This window comes from Coregonus clupeaformis, chromosome 12 (assembly GCF_020615455.1).
Source record: "Coregonus clupeaformis isolate EN_2021a chromosome 12, ASM2061545v1, whole genome shotgun sequence".
In the NCBI taxonomy this organism is placed as follows: domain Eukaryota; kingdom Metazoa; phylum Chordata; class Actinopteri; order Salmoniformes; family Salmonidae; genus Coregonus; species Coregonus clupeaformis.
Genome location: NC_059203.1, coordinates 8,113,747 through 8,138,527, shown reverse-complemented (window position 1 = coordinate 8,138,527; position 24,781 = coordinate 8,113,747). Strand labels below are relative to the sequence as shown.

At 41.4% G+C, this 24,781-nt stretch overlaps 2 protein-coding genes across 4 annotated transcripts in view; one reads left to right on the top strand and one right to left on the bottom strand.

The window, feature by feature from the left end:
• LOC121577761 (receptor-type tyrosine-protein phosphatase gamma-like) overlaps window positions 1-9,410 on the top strand; it is a 283,598-nt gene extending 274,188 nt beyond the window's left edge. For both annotated transcript variants that reach the window (XM_045223696.1, XM_045223695.1), the window contains 7 exons: window positions 2,745-2,838; window positions 3,179-3,255; window positions 3,583-3,711; window positions 4,207-4,353; window positions 4,778-4,920; window positions 5,652-5,787; window positions 6,614-9,410. In XM_045223696.1, coding sequence (XP_045079631.1) covers window positions 2,745-2,838; window positions 3,179-3,255; window positions 3,583-3,711; window positions 4,207-4,353; window positions 4,778-4,920; window positions 5,652-5,787; window positions 6,614-6,760 — 873 coding nt within the window. In that variant the 3' untranslated portion in view covers window positions 6,761-9,410. The remainder of the gene's footprint in view (window positions 1-2,744; window positions 2,839-3,178; window positions 3,256-3,582; window positions 3,712-4,206; window positions 4,354-4,777; window positions 4,921-5,651; window positions 5,788-6,613) is intronic.
• An 11,667-nt stretch (window positions 9,411-21,077) lies between these two features.
• Window positions 21,078-24,408, bottom strand: LOC121578562 (fez family zinc finger protein 2-like). Of its 2 annotated transcripts, none has more exons than XM_041892929.1 (5): window positions 24,227-24,408; window positions 23,127-23,974; window positions 22,733-22,867; window positions 22,478-22,610; window positions 21,078-21,769 (listed from the first exon to the last, which is right to left on the bottom strand). In XM_041892929.1, exons 2-5 carry the CDS (start codon window positions 23,916-23,918, stop codon window positions 21,507-21,509), a joined length of 1,323 nt encoding a protein of 440 aa, XP_041748863.1. In that variant the 5' UTR covers window positions 23,919-23,974; window positions 24,227-24,408; the 3' UTR covers window positions 21,078-21,506. The 2 variants fall into 2 exon arrangements, with proteins under 2 accessions (XP_041748863.1, XP_041748864.1); XM_041892930.1 differs by lacking the exon at window positions 24,227-24,408 and adding an exon at window positions 24,116-24,190.
• Between the last annotated feature and the right edge of the window lie 373 nt (window positions 24,409-24,781).

The window sequence follows — 24,781 nt, the reverse complement described above, 5'->3', positions numbered from 1 at the left end:
CACCTCAATTCACAGTCTTCCTGAATCCTAGATCTCTTTCTCTCTTTCTCTATCTTCCTTCTCTGTCAAACATATTTTCTCTGCATCTTTCTTTTTCTGCCTGCATATCTCTCTCTCTCGCTCTCTCTCGCTCTCTCGCTCTCTCTCGCTCTCTCTCTCTCTCTCGCTCTCTCTCTCTGTACCTATACCGCTCTCTCTCTCGCCGTACCTCTCGTTTTCTTATACTCTCTCTCTATACCCCAGTCTCCGTCTATTCTCTCACTTCCCTCAGCTCTCCATTGTTCCCATCTTTTCCCAGAGCAGAGATCTCAGGGTTGTGTCTGTCTCCTTAAAGATGTCCCTCAGCATCACAAAGTCTTGATTCATCTCCCTCAGGGCCCACTACTGGAGAAGTACATGTAATTAGAATGGAAATACATTTAGGGGGAGAGTACTTCTCTTCCCCGGGTGTCCCCTTTGACTAATGCCACTCACTACACTTGTTGCCAAGGCGATGTGAACCCCCCTATCACGGTGGGGGGGTCTAGGTTGTCGCCTGGTTTGATGACAGGCTCAGATCGTAATTGGCTTTCATTATTCTCCTCCACGGTGGGATTTGATTTGGCCCAGGGTCGGGAAAGATTGAGCGTGCTCTTGTAAAACAATGGTAGCCATTGTGATTTTAATGCAATTAGCCTCAATGCTGGATTTTAAGTTAATCATTGTTTGGAGAGAATATTTATTTTGTTTTTCAGAGCCCAAAAATGTCCAAAGTCCTATGTTAATTTCTGCTCTCCAAAGAATTTAGCAGTGTTTGTAATTTGGTCATTTGGCAGGAGCGTTAAGATGACCCACATTTTTTCCTTCAGCTGAATTTGATCTGAGTAAGAATTGACTTGTATTGAAAAGCATTGAAGAAAATTGGAATTGGAATTTCAGTGTAGAGTGGCTTGCGAAAGTATTCACCCCCATTGCCATTTTTCCTATTTTGTTGCCTTACAACCTGAAATTAAAATGGATGTTGTAACATTTGATTTACACAACATGCCTACCACTTTGAAGATGCAAAATATTTGTTATTGTGAAACAAACAACAAATAAGACCAAAAAAAACTTTTGAGCGTTCATAACTATTCACCCCCCCAAAGTCAATACTTTGTAGAGCCACCTTTTGCAGCAATTACAGCTTCAAGTCTCTTGGGGTATGACTCTATAAGCTTGGCACATCTAGCCACTGGGATTTTTGCCCATTCTTCAAGGCAAAACTGCTCCAGCTCCTTCAAGTTGGATGGGTTCTGCTGGTGTACAACAATCTTTAAGTCATAACACAGATTCTCAATTGGATTGAGGTCTTTGACCAGGCCATTCCAAGACATTTAAATGTTTCCACATAAACCACTCGAGTGTTGCTTTAGAAGTATGCTTAGGGTCATTGTCCTGCTGAAAGGTGAACCTCCGTCTCAGTCTCAAATTTCTGGAAGACTGAAACAGGTTTCCCTCAAGAATTTCCCTGGATTTAGCGCCATCCATCATTCCTTCAATTCTGACCAGTTTCCCAGTCCCTGCTGATGAAAAACATCCCCACAGCATGATGCTGCCACCACCATGCTTCACTGTGGGGATGGTGTTATAATAATAATAATAATATGCCATTTAGCAGATGCTTTTATCCAAAGCGACTTACAGTCATGTGCGCAAACATTTTTACGTATGGGTGGTCCCGGGGATCGAACCCACTACCCTGGCGTTACAAGCGCCATGCTCTACCAATTGAGCTACAGAGGACCACAGGGTGTTCTCGGGGTGATGAGAGGTGTTGGGTTTGCGCCAGACATAGCGTTTTCCTTATTGGCCAAAAAGCTCAATTTTAGTCTCATCTGACTAGAGTACCTTCTTCCATATGTTTGGGGAGTCTCCCACATGCCTTTTGGCGAACACCAAACGTGTTTGCTTATTTTGTTCTTTAAGCAATGGCTTTTTTCTGGCCACTCTTCCGTAAAGCCCAGCTCTGTGGAGTGTACGGCTTAAAGTGGTCCTATGGACAGATACTCCAATCTCTGCTGTGGAGCTTTGCAGCTCCTTCAGGGTTATCTTTGGTCTCTTTGTTGCCTCTCTGATTAATGCCCTCCTTGCTTGGTCCGTGAGTTTTGGTGGGCGGCCCTCTCTTGGCAGGTTTGTTGTGGTGCCATATTCTTTCCATTTTTTAATAATGGATTTAATGGTGCTCCGTGTGATGTTCAAAGTTTCTGATATTTTTTTATAACCCAACCCTGATCTGTACTTGACTCTGGGGCCTTTCAGAACAGGTGTATATATACTGAGATCATGTGACAGATCATGTGACACTTAGATTGCACATAGGTGGACTTTATTTAACTTTACTAATTATGTGACTTCTGACAGTATTTGGTTGCACCAGATTTTATTCAGGGGCTTCATAGCAAAGGGGGTGAATACATATACACGCACCACTTTAAGTTATTTTTTTCATTTCACTTCACCAATTTGGACTATTTTGTGTATGTCCATGACATGAAATCCAAATAAAAATCCATTTAAATTATAGGTTGTAATGCAACAAAATAGGAAAAACACCAAGGGGGATGAATACGTTTTGCAAGGCACTGTACTTCTTGAAATGACTGGAATTGACCCCAATCCTGTTTGTATCGTTGTTATCTAACCTCTCTCTCTTTCTTCCTCCCCCTTTTCATCAATCTCTCTGTCCCTCTTTCTTGCCCTCTCACCTCCTCTCTTGTTTGCAGTTGGTGACTCAATGTAATGCCAGGTTTGTGGAGTGCTTCAGTGCTCAGAAGGAGTGCAACAAAGAGAAGAACCGCAACTCCTCAGTGGTGCCCTGTAAGTCAAATACTTGTATAACTATATTATCCATGCACCACCTGACAGCGATATTCACCTATTGCACTGGCTCCAGTCTAGACTGCTGCTTTCCACAGTGTCCTGTTTCTGATGACCCTAGTCTCTATTCATGGTCAAAGGAAGTCATTAATCTACAGTAGTTAGTCACATAACTGGTTGTTTATGGTCCATGCTCGTACTATAGTTATTTGAAGTGAGTATGCTGTGGCTGCTTTTCATAGAAATCACTCACTTGCTTTGTTAACCAATAAGAACATGTTTGCTGCTTAGCTCTATGATCACTGTGCCCTGATTGGTTCTCTCTGTGTCTCTATGGCAGCGGAGCGAGCGAGGGTGGGGTTGGCACCTTTGCCCGGTATGAAAGGCACAGATTACATTAACGCGTCTTACATAATGGTGAGTACCACCTCCTGTTCCTCCCCTGTCAATCATTCACTGTCCCTCAGGCACACACCTGGCTGGACCAACTGAACAAGGAATGTAAATATTATGAAATAAGATCCCTTTGTCTCATAGATGTTCATTGCTATCAACTGAGAGGAATGGACTTGGAGTTGTTGTTGACTTTTGTGAATCCTAAAGGTAGACTACTAGCTCTACGGTGTTTTAAGCAGTGGTAGGCTACTGCTGTGGCAGGTTTCACCTGAGGCACACTGGCTTGTTTTCCTCTTAACCACAACACAACCCTTGCTTGAACCCTTGACCTCTGTTGTGATACCACAGGGCTACTACAGGAGCAATGAGTTCATCATTACCCAGCACCCTCTGCCCCACACCACTAAAGACTTCTGGAGGATGATCTGGGACCACAACGCACAGATCATTGTCATGCTGCCGGACAACCAGGGGCTGGTGGGTCTGGCACACACACACACACACACACACACACACACACACACACACACACACACACACACACACACACACTAAAGGTAAAACAGTTCAGATATCAGCCTAATCTTTGGTCTATTGAAAGGCTGCCTTAGCATCCTAAGCATAGTCTTTTCCAGCCTTGGCCCAGTGTTCACACAGGAAGTCACTCGATTGGGGGTGAGAAGCATTGAGATGAGGACTGGAAGTGACAGCAGCTGTATCAGTCGCTCCAGTCAGCCATATGTCTATCTAACTAACTCTCTCTGTATATATGTGGTTTCACACACTGAGTGGTGGCACTTCTGCACTCAAATTCCCATCCCTTTAACATTTTGTTTCGTTTTGGACCTAATTCTTTGCTCAGCGTAAACTGTCAGTGATTCTACTAAACATAAATGTCTCACCCCCACCTTCCCACTCCTCCTTTTTCCATTTCATACTCATCCCCCTTTTGGTTTGGCTGTGTGTCTTTAGGCGGAGGATGAGTTTGTGTACTGGCCGAGTCGAGAGGAGGCCATGAACTGTGAGGCCTTCACTGTCACGCTTATAAGCAAAGACAGACTATGCCTTTCTAACGAGGAGCAGATCATCATCCACGACTTCATCCTGGAGGCCACACAGGTACGTTGTGGTGTGTGTGTGTGTTTATGGACCTGCCTCTGTGTGTATGACTGTCTTTACCTCCATGAGTGTATGAGTCAGTCCGTGTGTGTGTGTGTGTGTGTTAATGGACCTGCCTCTGTGTGTATGACTGTCTTTACCTCCATTAGTGTATGAGTCAGTCCGTGTGTGTGTGTGTGTGTGTTTGTGTGTGTGTGTGTTAATGGACCTGCCTCTGTGTGTATGACTGTCTTTACCTCCATGAGTGTATGAGTCAGTCCATGTGTGTTTGTGTGTGTGTGTTAATGGACCTGCCTCTGTGTGTATGACTGTCTTTACCTCCATGAGTGTATGAGTCAGTCCATGTGTGTGGGTGGGTGTGTCTTTGTATGTACACCTACATACACTAACCTATCCCTTTCTCTCTTTCTGTTCCTCTCCCCAGGATGACTATGTGTTGGAGGTGCGTCACTTTCAGTGCCCTAAATGGCCCAACCCTGACACTCCCATCAGCAGCACCTTTGAGCTCATCAATGTCATCAAGGAGGAGGCTATGACCAGAGACGGACCCACCATAGTACACGACGAGTGAGTGTGGCACGTCCTGCTGCTGATGACAGGGAAAACACTTATCTCTGCTTTTAACTTCTTGAAGTAAATCATTTAAACTGTATGCTGTTTCAACAGAACATTTAGCTATTCACACACACACCCACACAATTTCATATCTACAGCATACCTGGTAAGCATAGCCATTGTATTACCTCTAATGAGTCCCACCCCCAGGTACACTGATACGCCATCAAATTAGAAATAATGAACGTCTCTTAATATTGACAGACATGAGCGGCGACGAACAACACTCCCAACGACGAGACATGCAGCTTTAGTCATGTTTATTCATTAGGATAATGAAGATTGCTTGTCTCATCCCAGAGAAAAAAGGGACTAATTGAGCATTTCAGTTCTGTAACGTTACTATGGGATCCCCCCCTAAGAGGTTTTGGATAGACGGCTGTAGTAATTATCTGCATATTCATTAGCTGGTTAGACATGGTTGTTAGGCTGTGTATCTCCAGTGCACTTGACACAGCTGTTAATAAAAGCAGCAACCTTTTCATTGTGAGCATCCCTCTTTCTCTAAGGGGCTGAACCCCTCTTGCCGTCTCACATGGAATTAATTTGCTGCAGTGTTCCTTAAGTCTTCAGTCTGACGTTCAGTTCCTCTCTGGGCTCAATGCTTCTCTGTGACCATGTGTGTCCCTGTCCAGTTTAAAGGCCTGTTAAGTAACCCTGTGTGTTCCTCTCCTGTCCCCTAGGTTCGGGGCAGTGTCAGCGGGCATGCTGTGTGCCCTCATCACCCTGTCCCAGCAGCTGGAGAGTGAGAGTGCCGTGGGCGTCTATCAGGTGGCCAAAATGATCAACCTCATGAGGCCTGGAGTATTCACAGACATAGTAAGTAGACCAGTAGCATGGTTATGAAATGTAAGGGATTAAATACACTACATGACCAAAAGTATGTGGACACCTGCTTGTCGAACATCTCAGATTCCATTCAGCCACAAGAGCATTGATGAGGTCGGGCATTGATGTTGGGCGATTAGGCCTGGCTTGCAGTTGACATTCAAATTCATCCCAAAGGTGTTCGATGGGGTTGAGGTCAGGGCTTTGTGCAGGCCAGTCAAGTTCTTCCACACCGATCTCGACAAACCATTTCTGTATGGACCTCGCTTTGTGCACGGGGGCATTGTCATGCTGAAACAGGAAGGGGCCTTCCCCAAACTGTTGCCACAAAGTTGGAAGCACAGAATTGTCTACAATGTCATTGTATGCTGTAGCATTAACATTTCCCTTCACTGGAACTAAGGGGCCTAGCCCGAACCATGAAAAACAGCCCAAACCATTATTCCTCCTCCACCAAACTTTACAGTTGGCACTATGCAATCGGGCAGGTAGCATCCGTGAAACCCAGATTTGTCCGTCGCACTGCCAGATGGTGAAGCGAGATTCATCACTCCAGAGAACGCGTTTCCACTGCTCACAGAGTCCAATGGTGGCGAGCTTTACACCACTCCAGCCGACACTTGGCATTGCACATGGTGATCTTAGGCTTGTATGCTGCTGCTCGGCCATGGAAACACATTTCATGAAGCTCCCGATTAACAGTTCTTGTGCTGACGTCCACATACTTTTGTATATATAGTGTAGATGCAAATTGGCTACGTGATTGCATTTTTGGAGTTTGCACCCTTTCTTACAGCATTTCCCTCTCCCTCCACAGGATCAGTACCAGTACCTTTATAAAGCTATGCTCAGTCTGATCAGCACCAAGGAGAATGGCTCTGGCCTAAGGTCGCTGGACAGAAACGGCACCATGGCCATGTCGGATGAGTCAGACCAGGCATGGAGCATGGAGTCCCTCGTCTGAAGGGCCCCACCCACCAGGCCTGAGGGTCCCCTGGCCCTCGCAGAGAGAGAGGCACTTACTTTGTAAAATGTCAAGGACTATAAGACAATACTTTGAGGCCTTTTTTGCCAGACTCTTTGTTAAATGAATAACCTGATTACTTTTTTACACTGATAAAAAGTTTTTGATATTTATTTTTTGCCATTTTATGTCTTAATGTTATCCTACTGAACGTTTGCAGCTGCATTTTTGAGTTCACAACAACGAAACACACTTCTGTCTTTCTTGTTTGCACTATAATGTCAGTGTTACTGTCTATACTAAGCTGATGGACTCTGTTCTACTACACTTAAGCTCTTATTTCAACATTCCATGGCAAAGCCCTCACTCAACTTCTTTAGAGAAGTAAGAAAATAAAAAACATTGCTCCATTTGCTCCCTACTGGCTCATATAAGGAAGAGGAGCGAGAGTTACTCCCTGTTCATATCAATATCCCTTTCAACCTGAGTTTCACTAAGGTAGCCCTCTTCTCCTCTCCTCTCCTCTCCTCTGCTCACCCATATGGCTCATATATCACTAATTTTCTGCAAGACTCAACAGTCTGGTTTCTGTCACACCTACAGGCAATAGGGTCATTGGTTCTGTTTGTTGTTTGTTTTTCTTTTGTTTGTATGCATCTTATTAGCAATTCAAACCCATATTTGAATATTGAAGGTGGTATTGTAACAGCTACTGTGAACTTTAATGATTTTTTGTATGATTCATATAATGCTTTTTAATATATATATATAGATATATGTACACATATATGAATATCCCTATCATTATAACTTGTGATTTTGTAGATGTCCGATGTCATGACCTGCCTCTGAATCCCACTTGATCCAACAGTTTACCGCTCTTAATCAATGCCAGTATTGATTTTCTGCACACTTACACCCTCTTCTGGCTCAGTTGTTTTTTGCTTCTTGCTGCTAATAGTCAACGCACAGTCATAGAAGTTAGTCAAATTAAGAAATGATAATGCCCTTGTGTGAGTGGAAACTTCTTTGAGAAAATGGATACTTGTGATACAACCAATTGCCATTTTCTGTGTCCTGCCCTGTTGAATTGATTATTTGGGTGAAGGTATTTTTATAATCCCCTTGTTCATCCTGAAGCAGGTATGCACCCACGTCACACGGCCTTGTGTACATAGTTTCTAATCCTCACCGTTGCTTGACTCTGCTTGTGTGTGGTATGATTGTATGCTATGACTGTCGTATGGTTTTGCTCCAGATTAAGCCAGGTGGGAATTTAGTGGCCTAAGCAAGGACAGTTTTACTGTGGTTTAAGGACAGTTTTACTGGAGTCCTAGAGTGATTCACATGAACTCATTCACCCTGTTTTAGTTGTTGTCCTCCCACCACCACCCCTTCATTTCCTGACAGAATCACTTTTTAAAAAATACCTCCCTTAGTTATCTGAAGGAAAGAGAGACGACCTGTGATTTGCATTTGAAAGAAAAATGTGAATTCATTATACAGCACAATGAACATGCTATTAGAATATTTTCCGTTTGATTATCACAACAAAACATAGAGGATACCTATGATTTGTAACTTTTACCAAAGACTTAAACTCATTTTAGAGAGAGGGAGAGCAAGTTTTTTGCATTTGTGTCTGATTTCCTTTGTCAGTGATGTGTAGGCTGTTGACTGAGTGAGTGATGATGATCCTGTTTACTTTTTCTTCTGCTTCTTTTGCCATCTTTTTGTTTCCATACTGGACTTTATGTGTCAACTCGTCATAACTTGTGTTCGTTTAGGAATTCCCTTTGCTACAGAAGGAGCTCATTGCAATTGGATTATATCTAATTTATCACTCAACTCTTAGAATAATAAAGTAGAGAGATGCATCAATTATTTTATTCTTTTTTTACCCATCATCTTTCATCTCCTTCCAAGGAGGGCTATTGAATTAAGTCATAACTCCAACATTTGGGGTAAACAGCTGACTTTTGTCCCTTTGTCACTGAAGGCATTTTGCATTGTTAAGCACTAGATTTTTTCATTCTTTCAGTTTTGCTTGTTCCATCACTGAGCCTAGTGTCCACTGTCAGGTGTGTTCATGTGTTGCAAAACACAAACACTAGTGTATCATGAAAACAATGTACATATTTTGTTGCTTCTATAACCAACCATTTTCTGGAAACTTTGTATCTATGGTAAATAATCATAGAATTTTATATTTTCATATAAAGCTATTTTTCTTTCTCTCAGTTCAACTCCTTCATTGCATTGCTTTTGTGGTGAAACGTGGAAACCAAGTCTCCGTGCATTGAGCTAGTGGTCGTCATCACATTCCAATACAATTCCACGCATCTCATTAACTATAAGGCAGTGATTGTGATATTATTATTGTTATTACTTTGTTTTGTTTTAATTTTCATGTTTCTGTTGTCAGAGTGTGCAATAGAATAGCTCTAGTAAGTCACTGAATAATTTCATCCCATTGACAATTTTGAACAGGGGGGCGTTGCTTCCTCTTTTGTAACCTGAAATAAGAAAAAAAAGAAGGAAAAAAACATGTTTTGTTTTGTTGAAAGCTATATCAAAGCATTCTATTATAGTGTTATTTAATATGTAAATTGTATTGCTATACTTAAAATAAAATATGGGTTTTGATGTACTTTGTTGAAATCCTTGTGTGGTCCATGTTTGCCTTTGTGTACTGGATTTAGTCATTTGTATCATATTATGAATCAAGCATTATCATTCCACTATCCTTGTATCACATAATTAGATACAAGGATAGATACAAGGTTGCCATCTAGTGGTAAAGTAGTGAAGACCTTTCCCAGAACAGCCAAGTAGTTTTCGATAGGCCAACACATCCTAATCTCAAGAGTTTACATTCTGTTCACAAGGCCTGGCTAAACAGTGAGAGTATGCGTGAGTACCGTAATTATGAAAGCATTAATTATTGTAAAGCACAGTAATTATGATGATGTTTGATTAGCCTTAAATTACACAATAGAAAGTGTAATGGTCATCAAAGCAATAATTACAGAGGTAGGGTGGTAACTGAAAATTGCCTGATTTGGATTGCTGTCAGATTTACAAAGCAGACAAACTACAGTGTTAAAGATTGTTTGGATTTTGTGGTTCATTCTCCCCCTATGATTATTTTAATGAGGTTATGCCACGTTTGTTTAAAATGTCATAAACAACTTTTACTAGCTGAAAAACATAGCTAGCTCTGATTTAGCTCTACGTGAATGACTAGTGAATGTTGCCCAAAGCTCATTTTCACAATGGAAGCATAGCTAGCTAGCTATAACCATAAGGAAGTCATCCATGTCATGTGTCAGTCTAGGGAAGAGAGCTATGCTGCTTCGGAAGATGGAGAGTCTGCTGGGGTGTCTCCACTTGAATGCACGCTTTCAGTGCATGACGTGTATTGTGCATGTTGATAATGCTGGTATAGGCTTCTAAGGCTATGTAAAAAGGAATAGCAGAATTTATGAAAGGCATACTTCTATCTGCTACGACATGACTTGCAGAAAATGGACAATCGTCTCAGAACAAGACAACTCTCATACCCTGACATCCTCACTTTGGAGGTAAGGGATCTCTAATAAGTAACAACCAATTAACAATACATTCCCTCTCTGAAGAATGCCCTGAAGTCCACAAAGCATTTTGCATGTAACAAACAGTTACATTACATACAGCATGGTCAAGCACGTTAATGTTTCGGACTACTAAACAACCATTGATTTAGAACCACGGAGAGTTACCGCAAGTCAAAAATAAAACAGGAGCTGCTTTCACTATTCCAGCACTATTTCAACTTCAACATTTCAACATCATCAAATAACCTATGCTTAGTTAAATACTGTGACAACTAAAAGATACCAAAAGCAATTTAGTCCAGTCAACATCAGCTAAATATGATGTGGCTGTCCATGGAACTGGTGTGTGTGTGTGTGTGTGTGTGTGTGTATATGTGTGTGTGTGTGTGTGTGTGTGTGTGTGTGTGTGTGTGTGTGTGTGTGTGTGTGTGTGTGTGTGTGTGTGTGTGTGTGTGTGTGTGTGTGTGTGTGTGTGTGTGTGTGTGTGTGTGTGTGTGTGTGTGTGTGTGTGTGTGCGCACGTGTGCATGCAAGAAGAAAAAACTTGTTGACTCACCCTATTTGTTGCCAAAACGGTCTATAACTCTATGATACAGGAAACGCTTTTAGTTTTTGTTGTTCTAGGCTGCCTGGCTAAAATGCTTGCTTGCTAGCTGAACTTCCTTTAATGGGAAACGACACGCCAGGCCAGCTAGCTAACATTAGTCTACTACATCTAGCTACATAGTGAACTTCCATCCTCTCAGGCCAGGGGCACAATGTATGAATTTATGGTTGGATTAGAATCGTCATTATAATCATTGGCCAGTACGGAGAATTAAGTAAAACCACAAGTCCAAATCTCTATCTCCATCCATGGCTAATTTAGGAAAGGGACGATTTTAGCTAGCAAGTTAGCCACCAGAGGACAACAACACAATGAGATGCAACAATTCAATTTTTTTCTGTCAATGACGTTCTGCTTTTGATGTGATGTGATTGGTGTGAAGCCAAATCCAAACTGGCTTTCCTTGACACTTTCTTTTGGTGCGCAAGGACCATTCTCAGTTGCACTCACTCAGTTTAGCTCAACGCTGATTAGCTATTATTTTATATATTGTTTTATCAAGGGAGGCCAAACGCTCGCTTGCTTCCCTTGCATTCAATGCTACGGGCAGAAACAATGTCATACTATTTTTGTCCAGACAGCATCAGATAGATGGGCTACACATACTGAGACAGAGGGGCGCTGTTTCGCTCGCTTGGATGCTTTCTCCGGTGAGATTTCAGCCTCTTTCAAATTGAAGGAAAATTATGACTTACAGAGAGACGAAAGACACATAATTGTTTCTTTTTTTCTTGGTCAATGTTTTGGGGAAGCCTGGCTTCCCTTGGCATCCATGAGTCCACGCCACTGATGGGAGCTATTTTGAGTTGAGTTGTGCTGCAGCCTGACCCTACTGTACCCTGATAATCAACTATAGTCAGGTGGTTACAGATTGTTGGTGACCCAGGCCGCTGTACTGTTGTCTTTTTCCAGACTCGTTACTGGGGGTCAGTTGATGAGAAGATTCCGGAATGGGAGCGCTTTCTGCTGGGTAAGGGCCTATATCCTGGCAGTGACCCTAGATAACGGAAACAGAAAACCACACCCAGAGACCATTCCCCCACACAAGATAGGGCTTTGCCTCCTCGTCCTATACGGAAACATGTAAAATGACCCGAAGTGGACCATGTAGAACATTGCTTTGGCTTTTAACTTCATCTCATGTGATCAACATGGAGCAAAGGAGAAACGAAAATCATTTGACAGTGATACTGTAGATTATAAGGTTATTGTGAGTGCCTGAGGTAAATGTTCTTTAAAAAAAAATAGGTAATGTAGTGTCATATGGGATGATTTCCTATAAGAATAACCGTATTCTTAGCATTGACAGTGTTGAGTAGGCATCATGTTGTTTTCCATATGTTTACACTACGACAACATTTTATGCTCAGCCATTTTGACGGTCAGGAGTTGTATTATTGCCTATTACCTCTGTCTACATAATTACTGCTCTATATTGCAATGTTTACAAGCAATGCTCACACTTTTAGTGTGATGATATTGTATGTAGCACTTTATAATAATCTCATCCCATCAGCATTTTATCTGAAACAAAGAATGTGGTATCTTTAATTCATGGCTCATATCTGTCCACTAGGGGGAGGTAGAACCATAGATTTGGATAACAAAGGCAAACTCTCCTTCAGTTAGTTAGCCTGGGGACATTCACTTCACATCTGTCACTCATCAATAATTCAATCAAAATGACTCAAATGTATTTAAATGTATTACCTATGTTCTTTTCTCATGTATATAGTAAAGCACAATTTTAACATGTATTTCTTTTTTTCTTTATTATTACATTCAATGCTAATATCAATATTATGGTAAACCCCAAATCATTCATAATTTAATTACTGCTCCCCTTCTTGTTTAAGTTTAAGCAATGTACATATATGTACCCAATAAACAGTTTTTATAATTCACCTGATTCTTCATCTATTTATGCCATTCACTGCAAAGTAAAAAATGTACTAAGAAATCATTATTTAATTTTATTCATTTTAGTTTAGCTAATTAGTCCAGTAAAAATTAGGAGATGATGCACACCCCAAAATGTTTGTAGAGGTGCTGACTAAGAGAGAATAAACTGTATAAAATCTAAATAGAAAGTTGCACAATGTGCTCCCAATGATGTAATACGTTTATCCATTAAATTGTTGGGAGCTTATAGAGTTTGGTTTATTAGCTCCTAATTCTCATTTTTAGCACTTCATCACACAGTATACGCTGTGCATTAGGGGGTTAAACATATTAACCTGAGCCATTGAGCTAGATTCTCTGGAATGTCTAAATCATTATATAGTCATTGAAAAGTCCTCTTTACATCTGAGCTACAATGTGATTGTGCCTTCTTTATTACACAAAGCCTCCAGAAGGACGTTCTGTGTCTGCAATAATTACTTTTTTATTGTCCCTTTATTCAAGGGTAGCCTGAGGTCAGCCAGTTACCATATGTTCATAATACTCCATAGAAATGTGTGTAAAATGACCCATTCATTTCTGCAGGTCCATTAGGCTTGCGTAAACTCTGATGTTGTTCTCAAGACAGGTTTTTTTTTGGGGGGGGGGTTCTGTTTGTTAGGTAATTAGTATAATTTTGATAAGAAAGCGTTATTGCTAGTACAGTTGGAATATTTGTGTTTTCTTTTGTTATTTTACTATTATACAGGAGCCCATATTTAGTATGACAAATGGTCCCATTTATGGGGTTACAAATTGGTCATAACATGTTACAGATTTTTTTCTTCCACCAACATAACTGAGGCTTCTGTTGAGATATTTGCAGCTAAGACATTGGCCGTAGTGACAGTGCTAAGGAGCTGCCGTGTGGATAATGAGAAGGTACACGGGACATAATGTGAGCTCTGATGAAGGTGGATGTCTCGCCATTAAACGGGATGCAAAGACACAGTGAGCCCTTCCACCTGCTTTCTGACTTTCAAAGCAGCACACCCCACCCCTCTGCCCTCCCTCCTCCGCCTCCCTTCCTCCCCCTTTCTGGGGCAGAGATGGCATCCCTGATCCTGCCTAATTGCGATGATCAAACCTGCGCTGCGTTGACACAGAGTGGCTGCTTGACAAACGTAATCATCCGGATGGCCGGGGTTGAAGTGGCCATGGTTGGCAGCTGCCCTGCCTCCTCAGCTGGGACCTGCTCCTGCCCCCGAGGTCAGGCAGGCACCAGTCGCCATGGAGGGGGGCTGATGGGGGGTGGTGGTAGTGATAGTGGTCGTTGGAGGGGTGGGTGTGGGTGAAGGTTTGGGGAGGGGCAGCGAGGGTGAGGGTGGGTAGGGGGACAGGCAGAGAATTATCTAAAAGTGTTTTGAAGAGCACGATTTGGAGCCCTTCCAATTGACTAGCTTTGCATTATGTATTCTAATGGTTAAGGCCCTGAGGTGGATTAGCTACGGACACCAAAATCCTGTCACGCCCCCCAGTTGGAGGACCAAGCCCCTGTTACCAGGCCATGCCAGCCCCAGTCCTGACAACCCTCCCTGGGTCCCCCGACCCCTATTACCCCACAGACACCTGGGTTAAAGCCAGCCTCTCCTCTCAAGTTCAGCAGCAGGATTAGCAGCTGACAGAGGAGAATGTGACCCCCTCCATCTCTAATAGCATATGCATTTGAAACCGTATGATTACATGATTTGGGGCGTCTATTGAGAGCATGCTGAGAGGCTCCTGAGTAAATTAAAGGCAGAAAAGCACAATAACTGGGTAGCTGTCGACTTCAATTGATTGGATAATGGATAATTGTATGTTGTATTTTATTGAATAATGTGCTGCAAGTATAGTGAGCGCTGCACAAAAAACTAAGATTTTGGCATTCTTTTGTTTTTCAATTGTTGTTTTCTATCCTTTTAGAACATTCAATTATAATGTGATTAATGTGACTATTACACTTTGTTTTTGGGACAGTTTTTGAAAACAACCCAATGTTAAAATGCTGTTTCTTGACATAACAGGGGGTTCCATACTGTACAATGTACTCCAATATTATTCCTTATCACTCCTTTGATCATGTCATGTCAACTCTGGTTAAGTGCATGCCCTGCCAGGCCTGTGCCTACTGTATCGGCTAAGAGAGGAGTTGACTGTGTTGTTCATGTTGTGGTGGATTAAAGAGAAGTCTACATGTGGCACACTAAGAGGAAGTAACACTGGCCTTAAGGGAGCCCCACAGTGTTCAGTATTGACTGGCCAAGCGTAAGTATAGTGTTTCCTCCTAAATGGACCTGAGTTATTTTTTTTGTGTCAACATAATCATATACCTCCCTGTACTTCACTGGCTCTATGTACTCCTTACAAATAAAGCTTTTTACACATACTTTTGTAATTGTAGTGCACTTAAACACAATTAACTTTCGTATACAGAAGCTTGCCTGGACATTTTTTCCAAGCTTGATGCTATTATTCTGAGACACTTGCTGCTCCATTGCTGGAAACTCCTGCAGTGTTTTTGTCCTTTTCAAAGTATTCTTCATTTAGTAAAATATTGATTGTGCTTCATTTCTTTCCATCTCTTTTTCCACAAGCCTGCCAATGTGGTAAGTGAAGTTATAACATAGAGTTTTATTTGAGTGTGTATGACTGCAAGGATATGTTTATGTTTGTGAGAGAGTGAATTTTGGTGCTACGATACTATGGAGGAAAGAATGAATTCACAGGTAGTCCTGAACTACAGATTACTGTATATTGGACATACAGGATATGTATTATTTTATTTTTTATTACATATTTATTTTTAACGGTTCTACCTATGAAAAAGTATTCAATTTTAATTGCTTGGATCAATCTCCATTGTGTTATGGAAGTCACAAAATAAAGTTATTTAGTTTATCAGTGTTCAGTCCTTCCATCCTCTTACCAGTGCCTACCAACTGGTGAGAATGCTCATCTTAATGTGACACAACTTGTAGCATCTCATTATAAGGGGCCTTATTTGTGGGAACGGCTGCTGTGCATGGCTCTGGAGAAGTACATCATTAGCACTCGTGTTTAAGCACAGCAGTAGTGGACATTTCCCAGCAGGGCCAACCCAGGTCAAAGAGATTAGCACCGGACATCCCAGAATTAGTGATCCTAACCAACAATGAGAGCTCCTGATTTAATTCCACAAGAATAGAGCTCAGTCTCAGCAGGGTGTGATGGAAAACACTACTAATTTATGATTCACATATTTATGTATTTATAGCAATGTGTTAATATTCAGTTGTATGTTTGCCTATTAATTTTGTATTGTTTATCTACTTAATTGTTTTTGACAGTGACCAACATTAGTATTCACTCATGACTCCTCATGGAAACCAATCTCATTGCTGTCAGTGCACGTCAGAGCGGTGAGAGGATGAGGCTGGAAATATGGAGCAGATTGTTTGGGGGTCAGGGTTCTCTCCTTTTCCTCCCAGAGATGGAGGTGAAGGGAGTGGGCAAGGGGACAGAGGGTCCCCTTCAGCTCCTTGGCCCTGGGCTCTGAGGGCGGGCGGGCGGACGGATGGACTGGTCCTGGGTGGAGGTCACTCTCTGGAGACTGACAGACAGTGATGTGATTCCAGCGGGGCAGAGCCCACACTTGGCTCTCACAAGCCCAGCACCCACAGACCTCTAAGCTACAAAGCACCTTCTCCCACTCATGCCCTTGACGAGCCAAGACGTACCAAGGAAGGGTGTGTGTGTGTGTGTGTGTGTGTGTGTGTGTGTGTGTGTGTGTGTGTGTGTGTGTGTGTGTGTGTGTGGACCAGAAGTCCCCACAAGAATAGTAAACCAAGAAACATTTTACCAACTGGGGACATTTTGTTGGTCCCTACAAGATCAAATGCTATTTCTAGGGGGTTTAGGGTTAAGGTTAGAATTAGTGTTAGGGTTAGAATTAGGTTTAGGGTTAGGAGCTAGGGTTAGTTTTAGGGTTAGGGTTAGGAGCTAGGGTTAGGTGTAGGGTTAAGGTTAGGTTTTTGGGTTAAGGTTAGGGTTAGGGTTAAGGTTAGGGTTAGGGTTGGGTAAGGGTTAGTTTTAGGGTTAGGAGTTAGAGATTTTGAATGGGACTGAATTGGATGTCCCCACAAGGTTAGCTGCGCAAGACTGTGTGTGTGTGTGTGTGTGTGTGTGTGTGTGTGTGTGTGTGTGTGTGTGTGTGTGTGTGTGTGTGTGTGTGTGTGTGTGTGTGTGTGTGTGTGTGTGTGTGTGTGTGTGTGTGTGTGTGTGTGTGTGTATGTGTGTGTGTGTGTGTGTGTGTCGGTCATGACCCTATTGATATAACCTCATTGTGTAAAATTTGTATAGAAGGATTTTAATCAGATTTAGTGGGGCAAGTACATGTTGACTAGTTTTGGTGTGTATTTTTTTCTGTTTAGTTTTAATGAATGTATAACATGATTGCCGTGTTTGCATGTACACTCCAATTTGCTGGTGTAATAGGCTAGGCTACTGCACAAAAAATAAAACAGTAGAGAAGTTGAAAATCCAAGATCTAAGGAGGTATTTGAAACCAAATGTGCATTACAACTTTGTTTATTTGTTTTTTACAATAACATTTCCTATAATATTCAATTACTATCGTGGTGTCATATGTAAGCTTATGTTCCAATCCTATCATTTTCCAGTCGAGTAACGAAAATAAAACAGTAGAGAAGTTGAAAATCCAAGATCTAAGGAGATATTTGAAACCAAATGTGCATTACAACTTTGTTTATTTGTTTTTTACAATAACGTTTCCTATAATATTCAATTACTATCGTGGTGTCATATGTAAGCTTATGTTCCAATCCTATCATTTTCCAGTCGAGTAACGACTGCATATTTTGAGCAGCTAGAACAACATTATTGCTGACTGCCCTTTTGAACATTTTTTTTGAAGTGTCCAGAACATCATGTAGTTGGCTGGCTGATTCCATCTTTCCAATACCATTCTCCAGGAATAGATCCAAGGATTTTGCCTGATGCTCATTAACTTCCCCCTTGGCATTTTAGAATGCGTCTTGTGAGCTCTTTGTGACAAGAGCCAATGCTTCTTATAACGAGGGGCGCCACCAGCCCGCACGCTCCTTCAGCAGCGAAATAAATTGCTTTCCAAAATGATGGCGAGGGACGGTTTAATTAGAATTTCATTTGGGCTAAATGGGGAAAACTGGTGTAGTTAACATTTGGTGGACTTAATTGGTCCCTTTCTCTCCTCTTAGCCCTTAAAAAACGCTAGAGCTACTCACGTTAATCTTCAATTTACAATCAATTGAATTGCCAAACAAAAGTCTGGCTCTTCTTTTCTTCCTGTCTCAGCCGAGCCTTTTGTGGCTTGTAAATGCCTCAATTTTGGGTGATCCTGGTCGTGTAGATGTACTCGATTGTTGACAGTTGATTAATGCGCTCTTGTGTCGGTAATCTCTCGTGCTGCGTTACATGTGCACACAGTAATGAGCTCCGTTGTCAATTAACATGTTTCTAGAAGCGAAACTGGTTGCTCAGATGTTTGAGAGGTAAGTGCAGAGAAAAGGGCAACGCGGCTGCCTTTAGGTTGTTTACTCTCCAGCCCTCTTTTCTCTGGCTTTGGACAAGACGGACAATCTTGCGCATAGCCCTGACGCTTTTCTCGACACAAACATTTCTTTTCAGAAACTCGCCCATGCATATTTTCCCAGCTATAGACTATTTCTAACAAAGATGGATCAATGGAGACTGAATTCAATGTGCCTAAAGTTGTTAAAAAAATTAAAATATAATAATAGCCTACAAAACACAAATCAAAGATAGTTTTCTCAGTGACTTATAAAAATAAGTTTAATTGGCAACACTTGACATACTGGGTGAACTGTTGATTATTCGGCCAGTCAAACTGAACCCAAAAAGGTTGTAGGTGTGGAATGTGTGGACATGTTCCAGAATGTCCGTGCAGGAGGGGGATACCAACTTGATAGCGTTGCCTACTTATTGTTTAATTGGGCATAACTGACCCCGTGATATCCTAGCTGGTATGTTTGTGTTGGAATTTGATTATGAACTTTTTCTGAAAAGGCCAACCCCCTATACGCAACTTATTGACTGTAGTCAAATAAAGTTGATTATTTGAGAGTGCTCTGGAATGCTTGTAGGAAAATGGCCTAGGCATACCTACAAATAAAAATAAATGAGGGAAAATAACGAACGTTGTTAGGCCTATACATTTGAGAAAGTTGTTATTCTTTTCATAGCACAATTAAAGCCTTTTAAAAACATTTATGATGCAATATGACGTGGTTTTCTTGAATTTACATTGAAAACTCGGTAGCCTAAACTGGAATTACGCACAATGTCTGGAAATTATGCAGGCGTGTTCAAATTATGTTCAAGCCAACAAATAGCGGTAGGATGTGAAATATCAAACGATATGCCTATCAATCAATCAATTAAATGTATTTATAAAGCCTTTTTTACATCAACAGCTTATACAGAAACCCAGCCTAAAACCCCAATGAGCAAGCAATGCAGATGTAGAAGCACGGTGGGTAGGAAAAACTCCCTGGAAAGGCAGGAACCTAGGAAGAAACCTGGAGAGGAACCAGGCTCTGAGTGGTATCCAGTCCCCTTTTGGCTGTGCTAGATGGAGATTATAAGAGTGAGTACATGGCCATTAAGGCCAGACCGTTCTTCAAGATGTTCAAACGTTTATATATGACTAGCAGGGTCAAATAATAGTCTAGGTCAGGGTTCTTCAATTCCGGTCCTGGAGGGCCGAAACACTTCTGTTTTTTATTTCTACCTGGTAGTTAATTGCACTCACCTGGTGTCCCAGGTCTGAATTAGCCCCTGATTAGAAGGAGAGGATGAAAAACAGAGGTGTCTCGGCCCTCCAGGACCGGAATTGAAGAACCCTGGTCTAGGTGGTTATAGAGGGTGCAACAGGTCAGCACCTCAGGAGTAAATATCAGTTGGCTTTTCTTAGCCGAGCATTCAGAGGTAGAGACAGCAGGTGCGGTAGAGCAGGTCAGGATTCCATAGCCGCAGGCAGAACATATAGAGCCTACATGTTGAACATTAATGTGAGCCTTTAGGCTATATAAAAGTATTGGTCGATGAGATGTGACAAAACATGTGCATTTGCAGTGCATTTAACTGAAAATATCGGTTTGACAATATAACAATAATGGTTTTGGGAAAAACACACTAGTTGGTATCTTCTGGTCTTTGGAGCAGCTTGCGTGTGAATTAGCGGGAACAGAGGGGACCAGGGGTGAACAAGCCATTCAACTCGTAATATTAGCCTTCTAACCGGTCCCTGGGCATGGCGCGTAATTACAAACGTTCTAATTGGGAGCCCGAGATTTGGGAGCACGCGCCCGTCTCTCATCAGAATTTCTGTTAGCGCGCAAGGGTAATATTGTTCCAGGAGCCGTGTGCAGAATACGTAATCCTTTATTAATGTTGGACAGATGAGGACGGGGGTGGGTGATGTGGCCAAGTGCTTTATTATTCATATTCTGATGAACACGTCTTGCTTCGAAGCCTCCCCTCGAGGGCATTTAGATGATTAATGTAATTCGCTTTCAAGAGTCCATGTTATACCTAATAATTTGTGCCATTACACGGAAGTCAAGTGTAGCATCATTAGAGTCTTGCCTCTTGTCTGACAAAAAGTGTTTACACTGAACTCATCCAAGGAACAGAAGCAATGTATTCTTACCAGTAGGCTATTAAGACTAGCCTACTTATTGGTGCTAGCAAAACAGCTGCTTGCAAAGCTTTTCTGTGTAAAAAGCAAACATCTGGATATTTGAGAGGATGAAATGGCCTATATCAGATGGATCACTCACTGTCTTTGCAACTTATTGGTTGGCATGCAGCTTGATATGGAAGACGTTTGAAATGTTGGCCTATTACAATATGACAGAAGCCAAGGGTTATCAAAGTCAATACAATTCCGTTATCATATATGTTATAGCCCTTTTCAAATAATTGACTAGCCTAGGGGCCTAAGCTTAACTCATATATATATTTATAATATTTTTCCGGAAACGTTATCCATAACATTCTACGTAGTGATAGCATTTTATTTCCTACTAATAAATGGCAACAGTTGAGATGGTTAAACATTCAATTTTACATTTACATTGCAATTTATAATTTACATTTACATTGCAATTCATAAAAATGCGCCCACGGTAAAACACTTTTAAATAATATTTTATTTTCATATTATTTACAATTCGATTTTCACACGTTATGCAATGGGAAAAGAAAAACTATGTACTCCTGAATGTCCCCATTGGTTGAGCAAATAGTCATGATTTCCTTCATAAATGTTTATAACATTAATCCATTCAGGGTCAGATTTACTGCAATGCAACAGTGCAAAATTCTCATCCTCATTATTATTTTAAAAAAAAATACGAATAATAAAACCCTCAAACACAAAATGGTCTTTAATCAGGCTATCAAGTGTCTCAATGTTTTTTATGCTTTATAGTTTTCCTTCTTTTAACAATTTTTGATAACTAAAAACTGGAGAGAAAAAAATCATAGAAATGTGCACTAGTGCAGTCATAATAAACTGTCAATTTAAGTGTAAAGGAGACTTTCCAAATCAAATGAAAAACTCAGCTTTCGGGTCCCCTGGAAGAATCGGTCGCTGCAGATATAGGCCTACATGAATTATTGTCGTGTAACTTCCTTATGTGTTTTTTCAGGTCAAAGTTTCTGCAGAAGCCTTTCCCGCAGGTTCCGCACGTGAAGGGCTTTTTGTCGTTGTGCGTGTGCATGTGGAAGGTTAGGTTGTAGACCTGATGGAAGGCCTTGTTACAGATAGAACACTTGTACTGTTTCTCTCCGCTGTGCGTCAGCTTGTGGTTCTTGTAATTTCCTGAAATTGAAAAATTCAATGACTAAAAATGAACATCGCGAATAAAATGAACAGCATACACGAAAGGGAACACAAACTGAGTTCCTTTTTTCTCCTCAAGGTCCATAGTTCATCATTAAGTTACTCTCCACAAAGGCGCTCCATTCTACAGCCTTCATTAATCAGCGCTTTGCATGTCGAAGTCAAGAAGTTGTCAAACTTAGTCAAAATCAAACGCAACAACAACTGAAAACTGTCGGATTATAAACCTGGGAAAGGTCTGTCTCTTGACCCATGGCGAATTTAAGCGTATTGTATGGAGAGTTAGTTAGTGTAAAGTGACATGTCCTATTTAGATTGATGCTTCTGGATCATCAGAGTGCTGCACTGGGAATCCATTTTTACCAATAGGCTTCTAAATAATAATTGTGTACCTTTGCTGTTACTTTTGGACCTAATCTTATTATCATTGGGTTATAACTGCGATATAAATCACAACCATCATCGCTATTGTCATACAATTACTTACAGTATGCTATTTAATGAATATGTGTCTAGAATATTAATTTAATTCATAATGCAGTCTGAAAATCATATGATCGGTGTTATCTTAATCTCAAAACATTGGCCATATCCCCCCTCCCCCCCTTATTGCGTGTTTGTGTACAAATATGCATAAGAGGACATATTATTAATATTTTGAAAAGGCTTTTAATTGTGAATAATTACCTTTCTGATGAAATCCCTTCCCACAGAATTCGCAGACGAATGGTTTGTACCCGGCATGTATTCGTATGTGAGTGTTCAGCGTTGAACTCCTGTTGAACGCCTTGCCACACTGGTTGCATTTATGAGGCTTTTCCTGATAACGAATGAAGAAAAATAAATATTAGGCTATTATTTGTAAGCAATCATGAGGGAGTTTATAATACAGTCATATATAATTAATAGAGTTATAAACGAGTGAAATGTGATATGTCTCACCTGTGTGTGGATGATTTTGTGTCTGCACAATGTACTGGCCTGACGGAATCCTTTTCCGCACACTTTACACACGAACGGCCTCGCGCCTGTGTGCACTGGCATGTGTCGTGTCAAATTATAATGAGCATTGAACACCTGCAGAAGAAAATAAACAATCTCGTTTTTACTTTTCTTGTTTTCATTTGCAATTCAGCTTCAATTTAATTTCCAAATAAATGGGGTACGCCTATTCTTGCACACAAAACATCTTAAAATAAGTTAAAAAATGAGTAATTGTCCAGGCCTATATGTTTTTGTTTAGAGAAAATGGAAGTGATTTGCAAATCAAATAACAATAACAATTGTATCGTTATTATTTTTTACGATTCGTTTTACTGAATGAAAAATCATTTACCTTTCCACACACTTCGCAGGTGAAGTTTTTAGGTTTTCCGTCCATGGAGCTGTTGTTGAGCTTGCTATGCGCTTTCACTCCATTTTTCTCCGCGCTCAGGCTATGGTTCTCTTTCACTATCTGGTCGAGCTGGCCAGGGAGATGCTCCTTGTGTGGGTACTGAGGTGTCGGAAACTTCTCCGCCGAAGCGCTAGCGAGTTTGGCGTTCTCCAGCAGTAGCAGTTTCTGGTGCGCACTGAGAGATGCCTGGGCTTGAGAGTTGGCCAGGGCAGAGGAAAACAAGTGTCCGGTTAGCAGCTCAGAATGGTGATAAGCAGAGTCCAGGTAGTTGAAATAGTAAAAAGAGCCGTTGGTGGGCATCGCCACCGCCTGATGGATGACCTGGGGTTTAATCACCCTGCTCCCGGGTAATAAAGAGTGCTTCAACCCCGAGTCCGTTTTGCAACACATTCCGCAGTTGGCTTTGCACATCGCGGCAGAAGTGCATAGCGTTCCTCTGAAATTAGATTTCCAAAATTCGGAGTAGTTCATCAGCGCCTTGGCTTGTAAGTCATAGCTAAAAGGTTGCAGGGGGATCATGCACGGTATAGGTGAGCAGAAACCGAGCATCTTCTTTCCCCCCGAAGACTCCACTCCTCGCCGCTCATCCAAATTGCCTTTTGGTTCCGAGGTCTTGGACATGATCCGGTCAATGGAGAAGGCCAGCGGCTTTGGGGCGGCAGACGCTCCATTCCTACCGCTGTCGAGTCGTGGGCAAGACATCACCGTTCCAAAAGGGAGAGAACTTGCCATTTTGTGTACCGAACTTGGTGTGAGCAGCAGCCGACCAGCCGCCCTGTCCTCGCCTCCTGAATTCCAGAAAAGACAGGACACACATCAGTTTAATAAGCACCTTGGTATTACAATGTCACTCATTTGCATTCAAATGGGCATCCCTGGAACAATAGCGTCCAGGGGTACCAGATTAATGCTCATTAACTAGTACATACAAAATTAGCAGGACATTACAGAGGTCGTTAGGGAAAAGAAAAAGACAAAAAGCAGTGAGTTCATTCCTATTCAGCACCTCTGAGAATCTGATAGTCAATGTTGAAGTTTACCTTTTTGTAAAGCGACGGCAGATGTAGCCTATTCCGAGATAGCAGCGTGACTGCTCTGTCACATTTTGGAAGCGGACTTCCTCATCAGCGCGAAATCACTGTCTCTTGCATTTAGCTGACGTCACATGAACTAGCTCGTATCAGGGTGACAAGGAAACGCATTCACCGGGCCTGTCCCTTCTCCTGCGGCCCACTTATATACTGCCATGGGGTGGTATGCATGACAGTTATTACAGATTATTATTTATGTCTCCATCCTCAAATCCTCCGCCTCTTACCACCAGCCATTCTCTAATCGAATAACTATGATGTATTCCTTTCTCGAAAAAAAGAAAAAGATGAGCGCCATTTGATAATGATAATTTGAACAATGTGTTTGTTATTATTTGTTGGCTACATATTATTATTATTATTATTATTATTATTATTATTATTATTGATGGTATTATTATTATTTGTTTGTTGTTCTTGTTGTTGTTGTTATTGCCTAACAACACTCAATTAGGCCTACTGTTTTTAGGAAATAGGTTACTATTCTAATTTTATTCGATTTAT

Excerpts from the sequence above, each read along its gene's own strand:
- LOC121578562 (XM_041892929.1), bottom strand. The coding sequence starts at position 23,918 with ATGGCAAGTTCTCTCCCTTTTGGAACGGTGATGTCTTGCCCACGACTC. Across the intron at positions 22,868-23,126 it reads CCTGCGAAGTGTGTGGAAAG|GTGTTCAATGCTCATTATAA; the intron begins GTAAATGATTTT and ends TTTCTTCTGCAG. Across the intron at positions 22,611-22,732 it reads ACAAAATCATCCACACACAG|GAAAAGCCTCATAAATGCAA; the intron begins GTGAGACATATC and ends ATTCGTTATCAG.